The sequence below is a fragment of the Sceloporus undulatus genome, chromosome 3 (genome assembly GCF_019175285.1).
Source record: "Sceloporus undulatus isolate JIND9_A2432 ecotype Alabama chromosome 3, SceUnd_v1.1, whole genome shotgun sequence".
Lineage (NCBI taxonomy): Eukaryota > Metazoa > Chordata > Lepidosauria > Squamata > Phrynosomatidae > Sceloporus > Sceloporus undulatus.
Window position 1 is genome coordinate 208,802,392 of NC_056524.1, and position 27,518 is coordinate 208,829,909.

Below are 27,518 nucleotides of genomic sequence, written 5' to 3' on the forward strand. Positions count from 1 at the left end.
CTAGTTTTTTGTGGGTTTTTCGGGCTATGTCGCCGTGTTCTGGAAGAGTTTATTCCTGACTTTTTGCCAGCATCTGTGTTGTGCCGAGAAGTCCACCAAAAATGGTAGCTAATCACTGTGGGATTGTCAGTGAGTATGTCCAAAAACTGCTTGGCAGAGTTAAAACCACACAATTCATCTTTCAACCTATCTGCATTGATGATCTTTGATTCAATCTACCCCCCAGAAATGTCCCTCATGATTAGAAATATAAACAACAGTGTTTTGACTCAAAATGACAGGCAGCTTATTGCATTATCAGAGCTTGTGATTTAATTGAAATTTCACAGATAACCCTAGACCTGATTTTTAAGATCAGGAGCTCTGCTACCAGAGGAAATGCCATTATAGCTGTGATCACTTCAAGGAAAGTATGGTTCTCAGAAAGTGAAAGAAAGGCCACAGAAGTTGTTGACGAAGCCCACAGAGTTAGGGAGGGGAAAGCCAGGAGGTGACTTGTTCAGTAGGGTAACAGATAACCAGACCAGGATGGGAAGAGAGAATAGGCCCATACAGACAGGCCAAAATAAAGCTCCTTTGGAGGTATGCTGTTTCAATGATGCATGCCTCCTAAGAGGCCAGAAGCCATGTCAAAGTCACGCTCCAGTCCTAAGAACTGGAGCGCAGCTTTGGTGCAGCTTTTGGCTTCTTAGGACGCATGCATCGTTGAATCATCATACCTCCAAAGTGACCCAAAGCAGCTTTATTTTGGTCTGTCTGTATGGGCCCAATGTTTACTAAGATTATTAAATATGAGGACCAGCATGTTGTAATGGTTTGAAGATTGAACTAAGACACTGGGAGACCAAGGTTGAAATCCTGGCTCTGCCATGGAAACTCACTGGGTGGCCTTGGTCAAGTCACACTCTCTCAGCCTCCAAGGATGGCAATGGCAAACCCCCTCTGAAGAAACGTGCCAAGAAAACCCTGTGATAGGTTTGCTCTAGGGTTGCCATAAGTGAGAAATGACTTGAAGACACACAATAACAAAAGCATTTAAAAAACAACAACAATGCAGCTATAGTGCCTGCTGCAGCTGTGATAACTGTGGCTGCTTTCACTGCTTTTTTCCCTCCTCTTCTTCCTCCTCCTGTTTATATCAGCTATAGTATAGGTCTCTCAGAAGTACTCATATACCTGTGGTGAACTCACATGGCCTTTAAGCCTGCCTAGAAGCTCTGTTGAGCAGACATTTGCTCTGTAGAGGTGCTGCCTTAAAATGAGATCAGGCTTCAAGCTCTTCTGTTCCTGCCAGTGATATTCTCACCAGTAAAGCAACAAATAGTCTTGTGGCATGTTCAAGAACAGTAGATTCATTTTAGCATAAACCTGTATGGATAGCCATCCACTTCCTTAAATGCCTGGAATATTGTTTTAGAGCTTCTTGTGTATATGCACAGTGTACATGGTTTGGGATAGTATCAAATTACACTTTATGGATTGGAGAGGTGGATTCAAATTCATGCTGAAATGAATTAGAAGTATGCCACGAGTTTGATGGAACAGACTAACACAGCTGTATATGCTCACCTTCAAGTTGCCTGTCGACTTAGGCAACCCCATGAATTTCATAGGTTTTTCATAGACAAGGAATAGCCAGAGGTGGTTTTGCCAGTTCCTTCCTTTGAAATATAGTCTGCAGCACCTGGTCAATCATTGGCAGTCTCTGATCCAAGTTCTGACCAGGGCTGAGTCTGTTTAGCTTCCAAGATCAGACAAGATCAGGTGCTTTTAGGATATTTAGACCACTGTCCATTTGAAAATTCTCCTTTGTTGTCATATAAACAAGCTTCATTTATATACTGCTTCATACTGCCTAAGCAGTGTCTAAGCGGTTTACAACTGTAAGCTAATTTGTCCCCAACAACCTGGGTACTCATTTTAGCGACCTTGGAAGGATGCAAGCCTGAGTCAAGCTTGAGCCTTTTTGCTGGTCTTGAACTCGCTACCTTATGGTTTTGAGTAAGTGGCTGCAGTACAGGCATTTAACCACTGCTCCACCAGGGCTCCTGTGTCACTGAAATGTACTAGCCTGAGCCAATAAAGAAGATTTATCTACAAGAGTAAAGTAAGTTATATATATCACGTTCAAGAGGTTTCAGCACTCTCCTTGGAAAGCTGACTTCAAAGCACTGTGGCAAACTGTGGGATATTATATATGTCCAATTGCATTTGGTTTTAATTAAAGACTGAAAAATCATCAAGAAACCACTGGAAGCTACTTGCTGGTGATCTGACCTACCTATTACAGTACTTTACAAACTGTAGACTTAAAGTAAGAATCAAAAGCAATTACTTGTTGGATTATGGAGAGGATCCCATTGTCTGGAAGTAGAGACTGGTACACTAGGGAATTAGAACTACATCTAGAAATGTTAAGATTCTTAAAAGACTATCCTATTAAAGGACAAGCACAGCTGCATTGATAGGATCTTCTGTTTCAGGCAACTTTACATGAAAACTGGGCATTTCATCACATAGTACTGTACCCTTAACTCCATGTTGCAGAAGAGAAACTAGTTTCAGTTCTTTAACAGTGTAGTCCTTTATATGTCTTCTCAGAAGTTAGTGCAAGTTAATTTAATAGGCCTTATTTTCAAGGGAAATAGGTGTAGAATTCTACCTTCATTTATGTTTCCCACTTTTTCCACCTCTCTCATTTTTTCTCCTTCTCTTTTGGTCTCCCCTCCTTCTTCATTTTGCACATTTTTCTTTCTTCCTCAGTGCATATATATACTGCAGATATGATAGTACTCAAGTAATTTTTCTCCCTACTGGTTCCTGGAAATTATAGTTCCATGGATTGGCTAGACATGGGAGATGGGAAAGCCATTTCCACCTTTGTATGGCTCTTTTTAAAATACAGACTTACACCCACTATACCACTGAAATGATTCTGAACCATAGTTGGAAGCCAATTAAATGACTGTGAATTGCTCACAATGATAACGCTCTTAACATCACATTGTGCTAGGGATGGGAAGAACAATCCAAAATATTTGAAATATGCCCCCCCATCCCAGTTCCACATGCTTCTTGGATGTCTGATGAGAATCTCAAATTTGCACTTGGTTGTTTGTGTAGAAAACAGTATTTTCTGTGCAAAAAACAATAACAAAAAACTATTTCTGCATTACAATAATGTGTGAATTTTGCACAAAAAGTGTCCTGAGTTGCAAATAGTCTTCAAAAACTGCACAGACATCCTTGCAGTGAGAAGAAAATTGCTAAACTGCTTGTTGCTTCCTTGAAGAATGTTATCTCTAATTATTAGGACCTAAAACACTAATACAGATTAAAATCTCCAGTTTGAACATGCATAGAAGATACAACATTGTAATATTTATTTTTCCTCTATTTACCATTGAGTCACTTGTGGTGGTTTGATTAAAACTTAGATAATGAAGAAAATAGTTTATCTGCTCAAAAAAGCTTAAGTTTGCAATTGACACTAAGCTTTGAGATCTGAAAATGCAGATAGATATTCATACACTGGCATGCAGGCACATGTCTCTTTGGGTGAGGCCTTTAATCTGCTATTCTTTCCTGCTGACACTGCATGGTGGGAATATCACAGCTCCTCTCCTACACACTTCCTTCAGAAGCATAAAAGAAAAGATTCCATTGTTCTCACATTGATCACATCGTACAGAACATGCCCCTGTTGTTCAGTGGTGATGCTAATAATAACATGTGTCTTCTCAGAAGGATCATTGAATGAGGATACACATCGGCACACACATGTAGAGAGGCTCCTTTTCCCAGCCCTTATAGAGGAAAGATAACACCTGGTTTAACCTTAAGAGTCCAGTAAAGGGCATTATGACTAAGAAATCAAACTACTGAGTGGGCCATGAATTCATTAAGGCGTTTAGCACATGTGATTAAAAAGTAATAATGAAAAGGGAATAGGAAAGTACAATTGGCCCTCCCCATCTACAGATTCACCATCCAAGGATTAACCATCCTCAGTTTGAGGGGGGGAAATTAATCCCAAAAGCAAATATTGATTCTGCCATTTTATATTATGGACATTATTTTACTATGCCATTATACCTAATGGGACTTGAGCATCCATGGATTTTGGTATGCACAGGAAGTCCTGGAACCAAACTCCAGTAAATACCAAGGGCCCATTGTCCACATGCTCCAGGAATATAATGCTTGCCTCAACCCCATAAAAACAGAAAACCATTAAGTGAATGGATTCTTCTGCTAATTTGTGCTTTTGTTTTTCTGGATGCAGGGGAGGAAGGAAATGGTTTTCTAGCTTCATTTTATGGGATAAATCTACCAGTCTCTCAATGTGTTTTTCTCGTTTAATGGATAGTTTTACCATTTTCATTACTGTTGTTGCAATCTCAGTAAGTAGCAGTCTCAGTGTGTGTGTGTGTGTGTGCATGAAAGAGAAAGAGAGAGGAAGGAAGGAAGGAAGGAAGGAAGGGAAAGTGTTGGGGGAGGAATCTGTGGAGAAGGAGATCAAATAGACCCTAATCTCTGACAGTGTATATTCTGATCATGAGATATTGGAAACATGTTTCATATTCCTTCATATTCTGTGTTGAAGAAGTTGAAAAAAGTGTGGATTTATTTGTTTTATGGATAACTGTACCACTAATGTTTTGTAAGCTTTTACTCTGGCTGTATATATTTTATCAATCAAACAGTGTATCTGCTCTGTACCATCAGTTTCATACTAATTCAACTTTCATGGCTCTACAAAATCCCGGGGTTTGTCCTTCAGTGAGGGGTATCCAGATTACTCTGTGCCCAAGCAGAGAGTACTTTGTGCCTCCAGCTCCTACCTGTGTGCTCAGTTGTGCCTTTGTTTGTCACCACTGCCCTTTTCCTTAGATTCTCCATGTTGTCTGCCAATATCATTAACAACACCACTGATTTATTTATTGATCTAGGCATGGTCTAGAGGAAACTGCATATGGGCTATTGGAGGCAAGGAGATTTTATTGTTATTGTGTGCCTTCAAATCGTTTCTGACCTACAGCGATCTTAAGGCATGCTGTCACTGGGTTTTCTTGGCAAGATTTGTTCAGAGAAGGTTTACCTTTGCCACCCTATGAGGCTGGGAGAGTGTGACTTGTCTACGGTCACCCGGTGGGTTTCTACGACCAAACAGGGATTCATATCCTGTTCTCTAGACTCATAGTACAATGCTCAAAACACTACACCACAGGGGCTCTTGTTTTACTGCCTTTGTATAGTTCAAGGAAAGACCATAGAAGCTGGAAGAGAAGGGCTCCAGATTCTTAGTTTCCCAGTAAAAGACAACTTAAAAATAGAACACATAACATGAAGTTAGGTTTTGAGCAAGGAGTGAAAACAGCAAGCAGCTTGAAGCATAATATTTGATTTTCAGTATTTCAATTTTTGAATTTTATTATTTCGAAGTTACTTTAAGAGAGAGAGTGAAGGCCTATATTAAACTTGCTTCTGGCTTTCTGGGAATGTAATGTTAAGATTCCCCTCCTTTCCCTTTTCACTTTCCCATGACCTTGGATGGAGCTTGGAATTATTATTTTTGTGAGGGTCTTTGGGGCAGTGGTTTTTTTTTTAAAAAAATGCTGTGCTATATGTGTTTAATGATCTCCATATGGATTTGTGGGCACAGGAATTAAATACATAATAACTTCCAATGACATAACATGGAAATACAACTCCTGCAGTGCTAGTATGTAGACATTAAAGGGTTATTAATAAAAATGAACACTTTAAATAGAAAAACAAGCTTAGCAGCACAGACTTGGCTTCTAGCCCATCTCTGAATGGCAGCAGGGAAAGAGAGGGTTGAGAAATACGGTCTTTACTCTGTGCATGAAAATGAACACCTTTTGTACCATCCGGAGCTTAATTTTTCATGTGGGATGTCTGGTGCTTTTCAAGTTTTCAGACGGAGTACAAGCTTAATGATGATGATGGGACTGAGACAGAATATTCAGCCAAGCTCTGAACACTTGAATTGAGAGTTTCAAGGGAAATTGTGACATTTTAATCTAAAGCATTAATGTTTGGTTTGGCAGAACCTTCCAGAAGGTTAGATCTTAACTTGTCAGAAAGCAAAATGTGCTTTGTTTCTAGGCGAGCCAGGAAAATAACAGTGTGTGCCCCATTTGAACATGTCCTAAAAGAAAGTTGCATCTGGTTTGCAAGAAAACTGGTGCCTTTTCAACTGTCAGCCAATAATAACAGCAATGGAATATGTACACTAATAATATAGGCAGGCATAAACATCCTGGCTCAAAACTGGGCTTGAAAATTATTTCTTTTTCCTGCCCAATAGCATCAGGACTGAATTTTACACTTACTTTCTGCTTTGGTGGCTCTTTTCTGTAGAAGAAAGACATCACCAGCCTAAATTAGGACAGGAACAATTTCTTCTTCTTTGCTCTTCTCTGTGTGCTACTTCTTCAGGGATAGGTTTAGAACTGTCAGCCTCTGGCAATGTCACCCAGTCTAGGAGGTGCCATGTTGTTGCAGGAGCCTATTTCTAGTTCTGAACTATAACATTGGTATCAGGAGGGGTCCTTCTCTCTGTTTGTTTCAGATAAGATGAATATCTTGTTACTGTTGCAGAAGCAAACAGGTTGTTGTGTGGGAGGAACCTGCCTCCCATGACCATGGCTATACTCCTACATACATGGAAGAAGGTGGGTCATAAATCTCTTTAACAACTCAGACGATGTGAATGTTGAGGAAGCATTTCCTATTTAATCCTGGTGCACAAAATCATGGAGACAGCAATTCCAACGTGTACATTTAGAAGATGTTTGAGAGATAGCCAGTAGGATATTATATAGGAGAAGGCTAAGCTATTTTACCATATATAATGGGTTTTAAAAAATAAATAAAAGTAACCACACATTACTTGAATTCTTATATCTCTTCCCTACATGTATAAACTCTCTGAGTACAATGGAATGGAAAGACATGCTTCAGATGGCACCATGGCAAATAAAGAAGCCAAATTGGAAAGATGTAACAGTAAGTGGTGGCCCTAATGCGGACAGGAAGGGCATTGGGGCTCCATATCAGTTAGCAAAATGTCTTCAGTCAGCACCAAATTGTGCTTTTTTGCTGTTGTTCCACATGTGCCCCTGTATTCTGCCTCGATCAGGCCTCACCTAGAATACTGTGTCCAGTTCTGGGCACGACAATTCAAAAAGGATGTTGACAAGCTGGAGTGTGTCTAGAGGAAGGTGACCAAAATGGTGAAGGGTCTGAAAACCATGCCCTACAAGGAGAAATTTAAGGAGCTGGATATGCTGAGCCTGGAGAAAAGAAAGTTAAGAGGTGATATGATAGTCTTGTTTAAATATTTGAAGGGATGTCATATTGAGGATGCAGCAAATATGTTTTTTGCTGCTCCAGAGAATAGGACCTGGAACAATGGATGTAAGCTACAGGAAAAGAGATTCCACCTCAACATTAGGAGGAACATAGTGACAGTAAGGGCTGTTTGACAGTGGAACACACTCCCTTGGAGTGTGGTGGAGTCTCCTTCTTTGGATGTCTTTAAATGGAAGCTGGATCGCCATCTGTCAGTGGTGCTTTGATTGTGAATTCCTGCATGGCAGGGGTTGGACTGGATGGCCCTTGTGGTCTCTTCCAACTCTATGATTCTATAGGGTTTAAATTATATGAGAGACAGCATGGTGTAGTGGTTTGAGCCTAGGACTTGGATTCTGGAGATTGGGATATGATTCCCTGCTTGGCTATGGAAATCCACTGGATGACCTTGGGTAAGTCATGCACTCTCAGCCCCAGAAAACCTCACGATAGAGTCTCCTTAGGGTTGCCATAAGTCAGAAACAACTTGAAGATGCACAACAACAGCAATAACAGCAATAGCAAATAAATTACAAGCCTTCGTTACTTTTTCTTCTAGGCTTTTGTACTTGTGTGAGGACTGGTAGCAAGCACTCTTGCATAGGTGTTCTTAACATCTTGACCTTTAAATCCTTATTTTTAGTCTGTTAGGTGATCATGAATACTTATCTCTGCTAAGCACATCCTGGTATGATATCAGACATCTAATGTGTGTTCATTAGAAAACCATTACAGTAGACCCTTGTTATATGATGGGGTTTGGTTCCAAGATCCCCCATGTATAACAAAATCCGTATATGCTTAAGTCCCATTAAATATAATGACATAGCAAAATGGTGTCCCTTATAAAAATGGAAAATCAAGATTTGATATTTGAAATGTATACTTTTTTTGAACATTTTCAAACCGTGGATGCTTCAGTTTGTGTATAAGAAAGACCAACTGTACCACCCCCTCAGAAGGAAGCAAGAAAAAGTTTGCAAAGTTTTCCTGGACAAGCAGCAATTCTGCCACAGAATGGCATGCCTGTATAAGAACAAGAATATGGAAAACTTTGTTTTGAACAATAACTTTCAGAATCTTGAGCTAGTGGATTCTGGGAACTGTAGTACAAAAATGCTTTTCCAAGCTCTGATGTATGCACGAATCACTTGAAGTGGGCAGAATTCACTTAGGGGAGTTTAACCTTCAGAACCAGAAGCAGTTTCCTTTATAAAATCAGGAGGACATATGGGAATCAGATTAATTCTGCCAATTTTTTTTCCTTTTCTGGAACCAAAATCTTCCCAGGGTTTGTTCCTAATATAATAATGCTTGGAGGAGAAAAAGAGTCTGATGTGACTCATACAGCTGTAGCAAACATAACAGAAATAGCACGCAGCTTTTCTTAAGAAACATCTTCTTTCTAACAGCTTCAGTGCAACTCGGAGTCATAAATGTTGTCTTTACAGCATGCCATTGACAGAACACATATAGGCAAGCAATGGCAACATGAGAAAAATAGACTTGCCCCAGTCCTAGTTGCAGAAATAGTCAAAGACAAGAACAAAGTTTGGTGAGTTTTGATCATTTTGTCTATTCATGATCTAGGAGGATCTAGGAGTCTTAGTGGACCACAACCTGAATATGAGCTAAAACTGCAATACAGCCAATGCGATTCTCAGCTGCATCAAAGGAATATAGTGTCTAGAGACTGAGGGAAGTAATAGTGCCACTCTGTGCTGCTCTGGTCAGACCTTACCTGGAATACTGTTCTAGGCACCACAGTTCAAGAAGGATGTTGACACACTGGAACGTGTCCAGAGGAGGGCAACCGAAATGGTGAAAAGTCTGGAAATGATGCCCTAGGCTAGGCTTAGGGAGCTGGGTATGTTTAGTCTGAAAAAGAGAAATCTGAGAGGTGACTTGCTAGCCATGTTTAAATATTTGAAAGGGTATTGAAGATAGAGTATGCTTGTCTTCTGCTGCTTCAGAGACTAGGAAGGTTATCACACAGGGAAAAGGACATCCTTTCCCCATCCATATCATGCAAAGATTATCAGATGATGTCGTGCTTATCTGGTTACTAAACTGTCACTGAAGTGGAATTGTCCATGATCACACGAAAGACTATCAGGTAATGTAGTGCAATTGTCCTGTCATTGTCCCATCGGTGAAGTGGAATTGTCCTGTCATTTTTCATTGATGGAAGTTTCCGTTATTGAAAAATGACAGGTCAGTCCTATTTCACTGACAGGATAATGACCAGATAAGTCTGATGTATGTGATAATCTTTTGCTTGATTTTGCGATAAGGATGGGAGCAATCCGCTTCACTCCCGTCCTTTGTCCCCCCCCCCTCATCTGATAATCTCCTGGGACATGGAGCAATGGATTCAAAATACACAAAAGGAGATTCCACCTAAACATTAGGAAGAACTTTCTGTTGGTACAGCAATGGAATATACTACTTCAGTGGATTTTATCACATGGGAGGAAAGCATCTGCCCCTTCATTAAACCACCATTTAATTGCGTTAATAGCGTGATCATGGGAGAGATTATCACATCCCCGGAGTTTTTTCCTGTTCTTGATGCTGTTGCTTTTAATGCATTCACATGAATTTTTATCTGTGCCTCTTTAAAAGTTGACCACATGAGCTTGTATGCTTGAATTTTTTTCCATTAAAATGAAAATTTAAAAATATACAAAAATAGAATTCCCTGCATGTAGAAAACTAGTACAGAGGAGATGGGAGTTCAGTGTAGCCTTCTTTCTATTGATGTGGTGTGCCACTAGCAGTGTCCTTAACCTTCTCTTCCCTAAATGTTTTCCTCCTCCTTCTGGCACCTTTGGTTATTTGTATTCACTGACTGTGTGGTCCCCATCTTGGATGACTTATAACCTACCCAAGCCTCTGTGCCTTGCCCTTCTATTCAGCTGTTATCACTGGCTTCAGCTGAGGTCTTATGCAAATATGTCCCTCATGCTAAAAAGTACCAGTGGGTGTGAGTAAGAGATGATGCATGCATGTTGGCTTTGTTCTCTGTGTGCCGGGATGCACGGCCCACCTCCCATAACTTCGAACAAACACAAATAGCTGCTTTGTGTATTTTGCATAAGCTAAACAGCAGAGCACATCCCAGCTGCTCCTGTAACGAAGGAAAACTTCCATGCATTAAACCTCATGTAAGTAAATGTGTTGTGCTCACCTTCTGCCTTATTGTAACTTTTGTGCATTGGCTTGTTGTAGGCCTTTCCATCAGTGTTTCTTTGTAGAGAAGGCCTGAGTGGGAAGCGTGGGGATGTTGTTTGCAGTCGGCATATTGTAGCAGATGTAGAAATGCCTTCATCATGTTCCTTAAGCTTTCCTATAGTACTTTTTAGCCACAGTCTGTAGTGAATGTTCCTCTCTGATTACTTTAAAGGATGCTTGCAGCTTTAAAAAAAAAAAAAGGGGGGGGGATGAAATGGGATCCTGTGATCTGTTTCCTGCCTTACTTGGGTATATTTCAGAATGGAAACAGTAAAAAACTTTTCAGTAATGCTATAGTGACTAAACATGTCTTTACAAGAAAAGTTCCACTGAATTCAGTGAGATCGTCAGTGTCCATAGAGCCCGGAAATGTTACTTTTGGGGGACTATAACTCCCAGAAGCCCACAATGGTCACCCTGGCTGGGGAATCCTGTGGATGGCAGTGCACAAAAATATTTCTAAGTTGTTTTGGGGCCTGAAGTTCCCAAAATGCATGGAATTGCACTGCTGAGTTACCATTAGCCTTGCCAGCTGAGTCACATATGTGTTGTTGAAAGTCTGACATCCCCTCTCCTCAGTCTTGTAGCTAATTATTCACCTAAAGCAAATAATAGTTCCCTGCAGGCCATTAGCATGACTCCAGATAGCCTGTGGCAAACAGTATGTGGCAAGGTATGGGGATTCAAATGTTAGTATGAAGGAAAGAGCTGGTAAAGGTTTGTATTTGCAAAGGGTTCCTTTTCCTTTAAACATTTTAAACCAAGCCTTTTGGGGAATAACATATATAGTAATTCCCAAACTCACCCTTCTGAAGGTTAAGTACTGTATGTCTATATGTATAAGCAAGCAATTACACTTTTTACTTGATATCAGAGTTTATCAATTTAGCCTTCTCCACCTTTCTCTCTGTTCAAACATATTCAGAAGTAGAACAGTCCTAAGCAGCTACTTGTACCAGAGCTCTTGAATCACCCCAGATGAAATTCAAGAATGTACTTAAGGCTTGTGGAGGGAAATGGGAACCATCAATCCAGGCTTACAAGAAAATAAACATAAAACAGCATGAGGACTAAACATTGGAGTTTATCACATGAAGGAGATCGGCAGTGTATCCCATGAATATCCTGGAAAAATCACATAATTGCACGAAATAATTTCACATGATGTTGCACAAAACTCACCATTAAAGTGGTCACAAAGAAGCATTAACAGGCATCTTTTTACTTTTGGGATTTCAGAAACAATGCATTTTCGATATCACTTTATTTGCACAATTGCATGTTAGAATCTTTCATGCAATTGCCATTTCGCTTTATTTGCAGAATGCTTGAAATGCTATTTAATCTCTCTTTAATTCCAAAATTAGTCCCATTGTGATAAAATCCATTGTCCTAATGGCAGATGGCAAAGGCTCCAGCATACGGCATAATCACTGAGCACCAGTTCCACAGAGTAATACAGTTCTTCAAGGAAGAGTAGGTATTTCTGCTTTAAAATGAAATGAAATGATAAACTCTGATATCAAGTTTAAAATGAAAACACCACTACATCTTATTATTAATGCATCTCTCCGGGAGGGTATATTTCCAACTGCCTTGAAGCAGGCAATAGTAAAACCGATTTTGAAAAAACCCTCCCTTGATCCCCTGTTGAGAAACAATTATAGACCAGTATCCCTTTTACCTTTCTTGGGCAAGGTGATTGAGAGGGCGGTTGCCTCCCAACTCCAAGCTGTCTTGGAGGAAACCGATTATCTAGACCCATTTCAAACTGGCTCCAGGGCGGGATATGGAGTTGAGACTGCTATGGTCGCCTTAGTCGATGATCTTCGTCTGGGCATTGACAGGGGAGACGTGACCTCGTTGGTGCTCTTGGACATCTCAGTGGCTTTCGATACCATCGACCATGGTATCCTTCTGGAACGCCTGAGGGATTTAGGTATCGGAGGCACTGTGCTCCAGTGGTTCCGATCCTATCTCTTGGGAAGGTTCCAGATGGTGAGGCTGGGGGATTATTGCTCCCGTAAAAGGGAGCTAACATCCATCATCCCACAGGCGCCATTTTATCCCCCATGCTGTTTAAAATTTACATGAAACCACTGGGACAGATCATCCAGAAACATGGAGCACGGTGTTATCAATAAGCTGATGACACCCAGATCTATCTCTCCATGCCTCCAACTGATACAGTGACTAAGGAAGGCATCTCTCCTCTGGATGCCTGCCTGGAGTCAGTAATGGGCTGGATGAGGGAAAACAAACTCAAGCTGAATCCAGAGAAAACAGAGGTACTTGTGATAGGTACCCCAAGTCCAGGCAGGGAAATCTGTCATACAGTCCTGGGCGGGGTCATGCTCCCCCTAAAGGACAAAGTTCACAGTCTGGGAGTACTCTTGGATTCATCCCTACATTTGTCATCACAGGTGGATGTGATGGCCAAGAGTGCTTGGTACCAGCTCCGGCTGATACGCCAGCTGCGTCCCTATTTGGACCAAAAGGACCTTGAAACTAGTACACGCATTGGTAACCTCTCGTTTAGATTTCTGCAATGCGCTCTACATGGGGCTACCTTTGTACCAGGTTTGGAAGCTTCAGTTAGTTCAAAATGCTGCAGCCAGGCTGGTCGCTGGAATATCCAGGACAGACCATATAACCCCGGTATTAAAATCTCTTCACTGGCTGCCCATCAGCTTCCAGGCTCAATACAAAGTGTCGGTTATTACCTATAAAGCCCTACATGGCTTGGGCCCGAGCTACTTGAAGGAGCGCCTCCTCCCACACAATCCGCCCCGCACTCTCAGAACATCAGGAAAACATCTATTAGAATGTCCGAGAGTGAGATTGTCAATAACTCACAAGAGATCATATACATCAACAGCACTGACTCTCTGGAACAATCTTCCTGACGAAATTCGAGTCTGCCCTACTTTGGATGCCTTCAAGAAGGCTCTGAAGACATATTTATTTCGATTAGCATACCCGTCTGACTCTCTGTAGTCACTATTCTTGATAGAATTGCATTTTATTGACTGATAGATTTTTGACTGTGTTTTTATGTATTTTAATATTTGAAGATTATATATATATATATATATATATATATATATATCTCAAAACTGAATGTAATTATATTCTTGATGTACACCACTTTGATCATTGGAAAAGTGGTATATAAATAAAGTTTTTATTATTATTATTATTATTATTATTATTATTATTATTATTTAAAATAAATAAAAGTTTTCACTTTATGAAAGATGAGAGAATTCCTGTTCTTGGAGAGCTCCTGTGTCCCCTTTAACATTTGCTTCAGGAAATGGAAAACATTCCAGGGTGTATTTTTCAGGTTAGTTGTGGGAATGGAGGGAGGGCATATAAGAGCAATATGAGTGAATTCTCCCATTCCACTAACAAAATGGCCCTTGCTTCTGACAGTTGAAAAGCACCAGTGGCTATAGGCCATTGAGGTTCTCAAGGCAAGAATGAAGCATATGTTCTTGAATACTGGAACATACTTTTCTAGATGCATAAAAGACCACATGTGATTGGAATTCTAATTAGACTTGAAATCACATGGATTCATGATAATATGAACCCTAGTATCACATGAACCCTCTTTAGCAGAAAAAATATTTTGGGTGGGGGAGGCTTCCTGCCTAGAAAGAAACAGGCCTCAGGCTTAAATCTGTTCCCGAGAAATCCCAAAACAAGTAACCCCAGTATTCTAGTAGATTATAAATACATTTTATGGAAGGAGATGAGTAGATAGGAGGGTCTGAGACTCACTCCTTTTTCTTCTTCTGGAGAAAAAATGTTCAGTTGAACAGCCATGTGATTATGGGTCTCACAATAACAAGTATGCTTGTGATTTAGTTCAGACAAGAATTTTGTTCTTCACTTGAGTCACACAGAAGATTCAGTCTGATGTGGAATAAGTTGCAAAACATTTACTAGGAAGACTGTGCAGGTAATGTCTGGGCCTAGTCCAAACAAACAGATCAGCCTTTTCCAACTTTGTGCCTTCAAGCTGAATTGGATAATGACTCCTTTTACCTCCAGTCATGACCATTTTTCAGGGAAGATAGGAACTGTAGTAGCCCCAGAGATATAGAGGGCATTGGGTTTAAAACACTGGGATAGTATTTAATCTAGCCAGTGCAATGGATGTGAAGTCAATGCATATATTTATTTGATTTGTATCTGGTCTGTCTCCCAAACCTGGGATTCAGGGGACTGTCTGTAGATAAAACACCAACAGTTAATGTTAGCCCCTGCCTCTTAGCATACACAATACATTATTTGCTTAAATTCTGACATTCTGTCTGAATTAAAAACAGTATTAAAGACTTATATCTTCTGGCTGGACTATCCAATTGATTTTAAACTATGAATTTTAAATTAGAATGTTTTAATTTTACATTAAATGATTTTACTATGTCCTGTGTTAATGTGTTGAAATGGTTTTATGTATTTTAATTCATGTTGTATCCCTTACTTCTGACAGTTGAAAAACCTTTTAGTTTTTTTCAGCTTCATGAAATTTTACACCCTCCTTCTCCAAGTTGCTCCCCTCTGGCTGTAGCTCCCATTGTCCCCAGCAAGCACAGCCAGTGATAGTTTATAAGCCATCACAGTTAAGAGGGATCAATTAGAGCAGTGTACTCAGGGCATTAACATTTTAAAGCTTTTCTATATGCCCATAAGAACTAGGTTTTTTATTTTTTAAAAATCAAATAAAAGCAGTGGTTGTTAAGCAAAATAATTTTTAATTGGAAACTTATGTTGACCTTGACTACTCTGTTGTCTGTGTTAACTTAAATCTCAACAGAATGAAAGAGTCCAGAAACAGGACAGAGACAATTTAGAAGCATCCAGTCATTGGCATGGGAACTTTGCATGAAGCTGGAAAGAGGAACTCTCATATCATTAGGGACTGATGAAGCATAATAAATATTTGACCAAATCTGACACAACACATGTGAGATTTCCAGGCACTCTTCCCTAAGTCAAATCTTTCTTCACAAGTCTCAGCAGGGTCCCCCTGTAGATGCTAGACCACCAAAAGAAAAAAGGAGTAAAAATGTACTATTTGCTTATTCTTCTCTATATGTGGATTGTTCCCACAAGGAAAGTATTATTTTCCCAGTGAGGGTCAGGAAACATATATATACTGATTGCTCCTGTTGAGGAATTATCTTCAAAAGATCTACAGATGGAAGGTTATATTGCCTCTCCATCTTAGAAGATGCTTTGCTTTGCCTTGCCCAGTGCTCAAGCACCACTGGTTCACTGAGGCAGTTCCCAAAGCTCTGCTTGTCTTCTTTCCAGACCTGTGAGTACATGCCCCTTCTCCTTGCCCAAACAGCTCAGACATCTAGGTTGGTGATGCTGTGAGGAAATGCCTTCAAAAATATGTAAGGAAGGGCAAGTTCAGACTGGGCTGCAGGTCTGCTTCAGTGTTAGTACATTCTACAAGGGGTAGCTGTGATCAGTCCTTTAAAGACTAACATATAAAGAACAACCCAGTTTTCTTAATGACATGTTTTCTAGAGCAGTTCTACTCAAAGTGGTGGTCTGTGGACTGGTATCCTTCTGCAAGCTATTGGTGGCTAGTCTACAGCAAGAAATACAGCAGAATTTCAGGAAAGAAAGAAACAGTTATAGTCAATGGACACAAATATGATGCTGAACCCTGGCATAGTGAAGAAAAAACGTGCTTAAGTAGTGCTATTCTGGAGTACAGTTTTCTCGTATAGGCAATTGGTGAATTTGTTGTGCTTCATTGTCCCTTGCTTTGTGCTCCAGGTATCCCACTAACTGAGGGGAATGTGTCAGTCCAGGACATAGGATCCTAGGCCCCATTCATACTGGCCTAAAAGACGTGGAGGGAACTGGGCTGATCCGGATGCCCCTCCCCCGAATTGCTCCGTTAGCAAGTGCCCACTACAAATTTGAAATCGAATGCATTTTGAGAGAAATCGAATGCATTCTGTGTCTGCTGGCAAGGTGGCCGCTGCCAATCAAGCTATCGTCATGGTGACGTTTGCAGGGCATCGGGGGAAGTGTCCTTTTTAAAGAGCCAGGCACAGTGGTTTCAGCGGCTGAAGCAGGGAGAGAGATGCCTCTCTCTCTCTCTCTCTCTCTCTCTCTCTTTTTTAATAAACCTGTGGGCTTTTGGGTCAGATCTGCCCCTGTCCCAGGCAAAGGATGGGATTGCCATGCATTTTTTTTAATGCTTTTAAAAGCAACATTAGCTTTCCCTTTGCTTCCCTTGCTGTATCTGCTCAAGAAGACAAATCATTCGCATATTTGCTCAAAAAAATTGTTAAAAATGTAACATTGATTGTTTGCAACATTTGTAGCTTCCCCCTCTGCAGAAAGCAAGGAGCTCCAAGGATATAAAGTGCAAGCCTGGCTCCATCTGCCTCTGGAATATAAACAATGCGCATATTTGCTCAAAAAAAATTGTTGAATTTGAAAAGGGGTGGGTTGCCTGACTAACTCCGTTCGTTGACCTGAATTTTTCCTCCTAAGGAATGCCCAGCGACAGAGGGCTTTGGGCAGGGGATGCAGGGAAAAGAGGCTCCTAAAGAATGCCTTCCCTTGCTCCCTTCTTCCCAGGGCTCTTTCCTGCTCCCCCTCCCCTCCGATGAGGGGAGGAAATGCCTTGCCCTTTGCCCACCCTCTGACCTAAATCCCTCCCTCAATTTGCCTCGATCGTGATCGAGGCCAAGTTCTCATTCCCAGGACCCGGGGTTTTTAAAAAGAAACGGTATTTGCGCCGATTTCAAAAAACCCGCACTAGGGGCCATTTAACACGGAACGGGTGTGCAAGCCCCAGATTCGCTTGTGTGAGATTCGGGGCGAGTAGGAACTTCACGTGATTGAATCGGTTTCAGAACCGATTTTTTTTTGTAGTGTGAATGGGCCCCTAGAAAGGAAAACTTCTAATCTGCATTATCACTGTTGTAATAACATTGATAATACTGATAATAATATTATTCATTGCTAAACATTAACACTGTGAGATAAGGTGTATTCACTTATTCTTGTGGAATACAGGAAAAATGCCAAAGTTAAACATTTTCATAGCATTTTCTTCCTGGGACCTTGACTTGGCCTTAGGTTCTTCTAATGAGGTCCTGCCATGGCTGCAAATTATATATTATGGTAGAGTATGAGGAACATTTGACTCTTCAGATATTTTGGGCTACATATCTAATAATCCCTTAACATTGGCCGTGCTGGCTGGGGCATGTGAGAGTCGAAGTTCAAAACATCTGCGGGATGACTGTTTTCTCAGTCCTGTCTTATTCGGGAGGTAGCGTAACTTCCACACAGAATTGAGCCTTATCAGTGATGGCCTTGGAACTTAAGAAGCTACTTTAAGTTAGAACAGGCTGTTTGTCTACCTAGTCCAGTGTTGTCTGTTTTGATTAGTAGTAGCTCTCCAGCATCCCAAGGAAAAGTGTTTCCCAACACCTGCTTTGTGCGATCTTTCAGCTGGAAATATCAGCCATATCAACTTATGGCTCTCAACTATATCATGTTCCCCACCACCAAACTGAGATCCCTCTGGATGCTTTAGAACTCTCTTCCAAGAAAGGTATAGGCATCTTAGAACATATGTTGAAGATTCAACTAATATGAGGAAGAAATTTTTGCCTGTCCTGATGAGTGAATGCTTCCAGCCTACAGTACAGTGAGAAACTTTGGCAGATCCAGGAACTGCGTTTGCCACTCTGGACCCCTTGACCCCCTTGGCCTACTAAAAGTCAGCAAGGAACCAAGAAAAGTTATTAAAACAACTAGGAAATGCTTATTCTAAAAATGATTTTCCTTGTTGAACACCAAATTTTGGTAGAAAAGTACAACAACCCCTCCCCCCCACACACACACACACACTAAACATGCTTGTTTTAAGATTGAGGGGTTGAGGCTGCAGAAATAGCTCTGGGGGTATATATGGGCAATGTTGTTTCATTCTAGCCAGAATCACTGAGCAGTGATGGCTCTTGTCTTTTGAGAACATAAGAACCAGACACATCTCCACATTCTGACTTCTCGAGACCTAGTATAAGTCTTGATGTCAAGCTTTCTGTTTTCTCTTTCTGGGCTGTTGGCCCTTCCTTTAAGATAAGGGTTTCCCCTAGTCCACACATTTTCTGTGCAACAAGTCTATGCTGGGATAGTTGGGGGGAATCTCTCTACATTTAGGAAGATAGCAATCCCAGATTTCCCTTTTTTAGAACGTAATAATCTAGCTGTGTGAGAATTGCACTTTGCACATGATCAAAGGTACTTGCTACTTCATAACTTCCTAGATATTGGTATTCAAATACATTCTCATTTTGTGCTAATGTATTTTACATTTCTTCAAATGGAAATCACATTCTAATCAATACCATTACACTGTGGTTTGTAAACAAATACTTATTATTTTTTAAAAACAATTTGATCTCAAACTGGTTGTGGCTTAAATTAATCCTGCCCTTAGGAACTATGTCCTACTTCTCAGAACCAGTGGGGCTGCAAGTAGTTATGACTGATGCATTACTTAATAATGTTTGTAATAGTGCTGTTTTTGACATAAGTAAGAATATTAAGATCAGCAATTTTGGTAAGTTGGGGTTGCAACATGTGATGTCCTTTGCACAATGTGAACAATGCAATAGTGACTGGAATGTGGTGGTGGGAATGAATTATGGAAAGTCTGAGAAACTAGGAATAATGTCTGTGAAGTTTGATCTGATTTTGCCCTTTTGCCCTTCTAACTTTTGTTCCAATAACTGTACCCTTTTGATCATACTATTATCTCAATATTTATATTTTTATTATATTTTATACTGGTCAATGACCAAATAAACTATTGATTAATTGTGTGAGAAAACAAGGATGATCAGTCAACACAACAGAAACTAATAAGGGACTGAGGGATGGGGTCTTGCTGCTGATAACTGCAGAATTATGATATACATGACAAATGCCAAAAGATCATAAAAAGATGTTGCTTTAGGAGTAACACCCACGTGCATTCACCAACATGCATTAGCTTTAATGTTAACACTTTTAATTATCCCAGTGGAACTGTGCCATTGCTTGTAATGCATTACTTCCAAGCTATGGCTTTTTTTTCCAGCCTGGGCTTTCTTTTACCTGCCATAGACTATGGCCAGATAGATATGAGCTGTGCATTGAATTTAGCCTGCACTGGCTTTTTGGGGTGACCTTGCAAGCATCACTTGATGTGATTTGAAGCCAGCACAGTCTGACTAATAAATGCAGTTGCCGTGGACTGAGATGACTCTGAATCAGCCTTAAAATTGTGTACTGCTTGGCTGTCAAAAGTCTAGTCAGTACATGTGCTTTATTCTTCTAGGTTTATATCCCCACCATGAGGTAAAATTGTGTATTGCACAATTTTTCTACTTTAAAAAAAATTCTGACTATAAAATTATGGCAGTTAGAAACTGGTCCGCAAAAGTACTTTGCCTAATCTGAGCATTAGACGTAAAAATATGTACAATATTTTCAGCTTTCTTTACTTTGTTTATTCTTGTTCCCCTTTCTGTTTGTCACTGTGTGAACCTTTAAAAAATTGAATGACAGGCTCACAGACAAATGAGTATGAACACAAGGAAGCGAAATCTGATGCAGACTATTCAGGTAGATTGTTTTAAGCTAGTGGTTCCCAAAAATTTGGTCCTCCAGACATTTTGGACTTCAACTCCCATAATTCCTGATTGTTGGCTAAGATGACTAAGCTGGCTTCTGCAAAATGAAGTCCAAATCATCTAGAGGACCAAAGTTTGGGAACTCCATTGTAGGCTAAAGCTGGAAACCTTCTTGGGTGAGTGGGGAATGGGATATCAATTTAGTGATAATAATAAAAACCCTCTTACAATGGAAGAGTTGTAAATTGTTGATCTATTGGAAACATTCCCCAAACAAGATCAGACAAGTTGGAATGGCCAAATTTAGATAAATTGCTATGATCTATAAAACAGGATTATAAAGACAGAACTTGAATAGAAGATTGGCTAGCCTATGAGGTTGGCTTGTTGTGGTCAAGTATATTTGGTAGAAAGAAAAGGATAAAGCCTGGGGGGAAAGATGATTTTTCAAAAGAGGTGAAAATGTTACAGTATTTAGGGAAATAGCAAATCAAGGAATTGGGAAGCCATACAACCAAATGAGTTCAGGTGCTTGTGATCTAGGGCCCAGGCACATGGCACAATTATAGTGCTATTATTCCATTTTAACTGTCATGCTTCCATCCCATGGAATGCTGGGCTTTGTAGTTTGGTGAGGTACTAGAACTGTCTGGCTGAGATTTCCAAATGTCGTTCTCTAAATTGCCAGTCCCAGGACTCCAAGGGATAGACACATAGTTTAATTCCATGGCAGTTAAAGTGGAATAAAAGTGCTGTAATTGTATAGAGTAAATGGGCCCTTGGAGGGTCACAGGGCAGAAATAGTAAATTTAGGAAGAAAAAGATAAAAACAGATCAAGTATGTGGATATGTACCTGATTCAAGGAAAGGAGAATCTATTTATTTAGAGTATTTATACCCCCCCCCCACCCTTCAGCCAGAGAATCTACAGGACTTCACTTTGTGATTTGTTTCCAAAAATGCTGTGCTTATTGTTCATATTAAAATTAATTTTAAAATCAATATTTAAAAAGTGCTTGTACACAGACCAGAGACGAATGGGTTATAATAATGTAGTTATTGGTAATGAGTTATTTGTTTTTTGAGAGCATAATGAAGTCATATAAAAGTCACTTTATTGGTATGATGAGTAACATTTTTTGTTACTTTTCAGAATTATTTTTAATGTAATTCTGGAAGAGAAACTCTGATAGGAATTTTGCAGCTTTGTACCCTTCTCTTCTAAATTGTATGTTTTCTTTTAAAAAAAACAGTGAAAAGTTACAAAGTAACAACTAGTTTAGTGAGCTACTATACTTTTAAAACACTGCAACAACTTAATAGTATTAAGATACTTTCGAAAGTTTAGTATCTAAATATGGTAATCAGCAATGTGTACAAATCACTTGTAAAAAGTAACTTTCTAGGCACAGACTATTCTGAGGTCTGAATTCAGCTTTGGCCCCAGTTCAGAAATAGGGCTTTGGGCATTCTTGACTACCCACTTTTTAAGGGACAGGCAAATGGTTGTTCAATCCAGAGAGCTGATCTTCTGATCACCTAGCTTCCATGACAATAACTGGGAAATTGGACAAAGCCTAAGCTTTTATTACTGACCCCAGATCCACCTCTTTGTTAAAAGACAGAGTGACTTACCAGAGGCTTTTTCTTTGGGTTACCAATATAAGAGACCTTGTGCTTAGCTAAGATTGCTTGGCTGCTGCTTTTCCAATACCTCAAGCTCCCTATTTGACTACCTCTTCTGGCCTCAGATAGGACAACTCACTCCAAATTCAGAGAGCATGTCACAATTTCTTTTGGGCTTCCCGTGACACAATGTGTTCACAATAATGTGGCACCTGAGTCTGGAACTCAGTGAGCACTTTAACAGAATTGGCAGAATTTTTGTTCTAGGTACACCGTCTCTTGAGGCAAGACACAGTAGTTAGGCAGTTCAACAGAAAATGCAAGGGGAAATCTGGGATGGAAAACACAGGCATGTGTCAAACTGGATTGAAGAAATACACAAAGGAAGAGTAAAGAGAAATGCTAATTTAAAAATGTACACACACACAATTGGGCCCTGGGTTTCTAGGGCTAAGGTGCACTAGAATGAGGAATGTCCAAGCAGAACGTAGGAATAGATTGTCTGGAACATTTGGTCATTATAGGATTTCAAGTAAAGCGTTCAAATGGTATTTCAGATAACATTTACATTTTTGTCACCTGGAAACTGACTTTTGTGTAGATTGAAATCCACTGTGAGAGTATGCCCCCGACACACACACACACACACACACACACACACACACTGTTTAATCTGATATATCAGGATGAGACACTGAACATGTGGCAAATGCCTTTCTTCCTGTATAATTTTTTTCTTAAACATGCGCTTCTAAATGTGCTCCCCCTTCTGCTGTCTTATTAGGTGTTATAGCCCCACCTTTTCCCATTTATCTGATCATTATGGTCATCTCTTTTAAATCTGTTTGCTTTTAAAAGGTAACCAAGAGCTGTCTTTTGAGGAAAGTATTGCCAGATGTGCTAGAACTCAGTGAAACAACTTGAAAAATAAATAAGAGTCCTATAGCAGTATTTCTTTAAGCTCTAGTAACCAACTCAATAAACCTTTGGCTTGGTGTTCAAATACATCTAACCTTACACCATATGGTATACCAAAATGTTTTTCTTTCAGCCCGTAGTAGGAGATGTACTTGCTCCTTGAAAAAGTCAATGTGAAGGACTTTATGTCTGAAGCAAAGACTAAGTTTGAGGTTGTCAAGTGGGATTCAGCCTGTGCATGACCATCAAGCTCTAGGCAAAGGAGAAAGTGCTTGGATATTCACACAGAACTTCAGTAAACCTGTTCAATATTAACAGGCCCAAACTGATTCTGTGACAGGCCCAGAGACATATATGATGGATTCTTATCCATTAGACCAAATGTTGCTAAAGTTACTAAATTTATTTCTCATAAATTCTGTTGAGGTTCTGCCTCAAGTGCTAATGACCAGTATGATTTGACTCTGCTCCCTAGATGCAAGGCAGGGGGCAGTGTATCATTTCTTGAGCCAACTAGTCCTTTGCATGAACTAAGTCAATAACACCAAGCACCCATATGTTGCTTCAGAGGGATAACATGCATTGGTCTAACATATTTGAGCAGTGTTTCCATCACCCTGGGCCTGGCGTTTTGCTAAAGTCAGAGAATTGGCTGATGTAGTTCAGTAGAGATAGCTTCTCATTAAATTCTGGGCACTCTGACCCTAGGAGCAGAACTTTTCCTTGGGATGGATAAATGAACAGTGATTTTTATGTTTGATTACCATAATGAGAAGAAGAAGTGGGAAATGTAATACAGTGCAGTGGCATCACTAGGGTTGGTATCACCAGTTGTGGTAAGTCATGGTTTCACCCCCAACTGACCTCCTCCTGTATTACACCAGTAATGTTTTCTATACTAATGTTACTCATCAGTCATACCATATATACTGTATTCCTGTATAAGTGAACCTCATATATAAGTCTAGGACAGGTTTGAGGGTGAAAATTATGGATTTTGATATGACTCATGGATATGACCATGGTTAAAAAAAAATCCAATTTGCCCAACAAAATAAGCAAAAAAATCTCAGAGCTGGAGAGGATTGAGGGAAAGGATATCACTACCACCACCACTTGGTTGCTCCCAAAGAGAGAATTCAGGCTGTATCTGTGATAAGCAATGCAAAGGGTGGGGAGACAGACTGCAGTTAGTATAGCAGGGGGAGCATTACTCTTTTGGGGTGTGGTGAGGTTAAAAAGAGAGGGGTTTAAAATCCAGTTTGCCCAATGATATAATCAGAACCATCTCAGAGCTTGGTAGGTGTTTAACATCTGGTTTGCCCAAGGAAATAAACAGAGCAATCTCAAAGGTTTGGAAGTCCCAAAAGAAGCCTCCAAAGTGAGAAGTGGAGGGCATTGCCTCTCTCAGGCTCTCCAGACAAGGACTAAACTCTTGGACTCTGGGAAGTTAGTTCTTGTTAGAAAGTCTTTAAAGACTCGCCCACCCCTTTTGCTCTTTCCATTGCACCAGGGAAACCCCAAAAGAAACCAGGGAGGAAAGAGAGAGCACAGGGATGTTGCTTCTGTCAGGCTCAGAGAAAACAAACCTCTGCGCTCCATCAGAAGTTACCCTCTGCTCTCAGGTATTTTGAGGTGCTCTTAAAGAGCCAGCCTATAGTAGCCAGAGTGCCAGACTAGAACTCCAGGAGACCTGTGTTCCAATCACACCAGTGGCTTTGAGGAAGTCACACTTTCCCTGTCTCAGAGGAAAGCAGTGACAGACTCTCTTCTGAACAAAAACTTCTGGCCAATACATTGGAAACTACTTGAAGGTACACACCAATCACAAAAGCACATGTGTGCTTGGGGTGTGTGTGCTCAGCGTGTGGAACAGAGGTTGAACTTCAGCTTCTCCACCAATTTTTCAGACAAAGCACCTGTGTGTGTGTGTGTGTGTGTGTGTGTGTGTGTGTGTGTAGAGAGAGAGAGAGATCAGGAATGGGAAGGCAGGGAAATATTTCCACTCCCTAGAATTGGACTATGAGGGTGCCGGCCCATGGAATAGGCTAACTTTTGAGGTGGAAGCAAGAAGAGGTGGTGGTGCTGGTGGTGGTAAACTCTCTGGAGGGCAATCTGCCTTGTTGGGGTCTCCTCTGTTCCAGGGCCAGCATCGCTGAAAAATAGGAGGAGAAGCCACCACAACCAAGCCATGCCTCTAGTGGTGATGATGGGTGCAGGCTTTCCTTCTTTCTCCTCCCCCATTTTTCTCACTGGGGTTCCCCATGGATCTGGGAGGCCTGACCTGGTTGGGAAAGTGGCTTTTTCTTCAGCACTGCCTTCTCCTGGCTTTTGACTGTCTGGCTCCTTCACTCGCTTGCCCAGGAGTTGAGGGAGTGGAGGAGATGTCTCCATTTCTCTGGGCCAAGCCAGGCCTCCCGGGTCCACACACAGCAAAGCTGCAATGAAAAAGGAGGGAGGGAAGGGGTTTGGGTTTGGGAAAGGAGAAGGAAGAAAAACCACTGCTGTGCTTGTCAGCACCTCATTGCTGCCTCTTTCTTCCAGACACACACACACACACACACACACACACACACACACGCCAGCTCATATGCCACAGTTAGTGGTGATGTAAAGAGAGATGCTGGCTCACTGACATCCTTCTTCTATCCACTAAGCTGCACCTCATGGAGCAGCGCCTTCAACATTTTGGGGAGCAGTGGTGTCATTCCAGTCAGGGTGACACCTGTTGTGGTCCACACTCCCACCCCCCCACTGATACAGTGTATCTTTCCCATTTGTGGGGGGTACAATTCCTCCCCCTCCCACCAGGGATGAGAAAAGGCACATATAAGCACTGTTATTGTAATAGGCAGCAACATGTGTGTGACTGTGTTGGTGTGGCAGAGTGAACATGCTGCCATTGATACTAATGGAGTGGGGCAATCTGCAAATGCTTGAGTCTGTGGATGGCTAGCCACATATATGGCAGGCCTACTATATATAGTATTATTTTCTGCCTTTGTATACAGCATTATCTCAAAGGAGCCATGCTGGATCACACCAAAAGTCCTACTAGTCCAGCTTTTTTTCCCACACAGTGGCTAACTAGATACCCCAGCAATTGCTACAAGGAGACATATTTGGTTTCCCCAGTATTGGAAATTATATGTAGTTATCATGACTAGTAGCAATTTATAACTTTATCCTCTAAAATATCCTCTTAAATTGACTCAGATTCAGGCTAGAAAACATAGATATATCACTTAATATTAGTCTCCCAAGTTGTCTACTTGACTTAACTAGGGAGCTTAATAATTGGCTGTAGGCTGTATCCCTTGTTCATCTATCAGGTGAAAATGCAAGATATCGTGTCACTCCACTGGTTGTTGTACAGTTGAATACTGTGCTGTTGGATATAATGCCATGAAATCTAGTGTCTCAGTATAGAACTATGCAGTTAAGTGGCAGTGCTTTCCTAGACTGTACTATGTTGACAGGCTGCTTTGGATTGGGGCAGAAAGATATTTGGCTCCTTCCTCCATAAAAAAAGAACCTCCTTCAGCAAAGAAACTAACATATCAGATAAAAGGGTCTATGGACCTGCCAGAACATTATTTATACTACTGTACTAATCTTAGAGAAACATAGCCAGAATTCACTCAAGATGAGCCTGCTGCTTCTTAGTTACTGTCTCCAAAGTTCTGTTTGTCTCATAGCTTGCCTTTTTGCCATAAATTAGCTTCTTTTTATCTGAAGCTCAGCAAATTCATCTGCTTTATTTAATTTATCCCAGTAGGAGGACTTGTTGTGTCATTACTCATTATTCAGGGTGCTTTTATAAGAAATTGTATTGGTTTCAATAAAGGTTTTGCCATTTTTAATTTGATTCTGCCTTGTTCTCTGTATTTTAAGAAACATGATAATGTGACTGAGTCATCAGTTTTCTTCAGAAGGTAACAATGAATGAACACAAATTAACAGATGGCAATAAGCTTTTATTATATATTGTGACCTGAAAAAAAGAGAGCATTGTATAGCTCCTTTTTAAGGCTTCTGAAAAAGCAAGACAAAGCAAGCTGTTAAAAAGAAGTTACTTTTCCTGATCTTGTTACTGTATTTCTCTTCCCTCAAGAAACTCTTGGTGCCATGGCAGACATGCGGATTACTCTCTTTACCCTCACCCCAATCCTGAGAGGTTAGTAGGGCTAAGAGAAAGTGACTGGTTTATGTTTACCCATTGACAGCCATGTGTGCAGCCATTTGAACCCAGATCTCCCTGGTCTTAGTTCAGTACTTTAACCAGTATAGTACAATGAGTCTTTCACCTAGGTAACTAGAGTAAACATGGCACTGCATTTTGTAAAATATAGCTATAAATGTAGCTTGGCAAACCCAGCCTTACAAACAGAAAGTTACTAGCCCACAGGAGGTTTTATTAGCCTTCTTGCTCAGACAAATGCTGCTTAAAAGAAAAACACCTTACTATTAACACCATCATCCTTTACAGCCTAATACTGTGAGCCTGCCTGTGCTTGGAAGGTGGTTCACAAGTGAACGTAGGCCAGTCACACACTCTCAGCCTCACAGGATGGCAATCCATGGCAAACCCTCTCTGAAGAAATGTGCCAAGAAACCCCTGTGATAGGTTTGCCTTAGGGTCTCTTTAAGTCAAAAATTACTTGGAAGCACACAACAATGAAATGT

At 40.6% G+C, this 27,518-nt stretch overlaps 1 protein-coding gene across 4 annotated transcripts in view; it reads left to right on the forward strand.

The window, feature by feature from the left end:
• The window catches only part of SH3PXD2A (SH3 and PX domains 2A), a 342,486-nt gene that overhangs the window by 155,354 nt on the left and 159,614 nt on the right, over window positions 1-27,518 (forward strand). For 2 of the 4 annotated variants that reach the window (XM_042456228.1, XM_042456229.1), the window contains exon 1: window positions 10,395-10,547. The exons of the other annotated variants lie outside the window; for them this stretch is intronic. In XM_042456228.1, coding sequence (XP_042312162.1) covers window positions 10,546-10,547 — 2 coding nt within the window. In that variant the 5' untranslated portion in view covers window positions 10,395-10,545. Of the gene's footprint in view, window positions 1-10,394; window positions 10,548-27,518 lie in introns of those variants that run through there. 4 annotated transcript variants of the gene reach the window in all.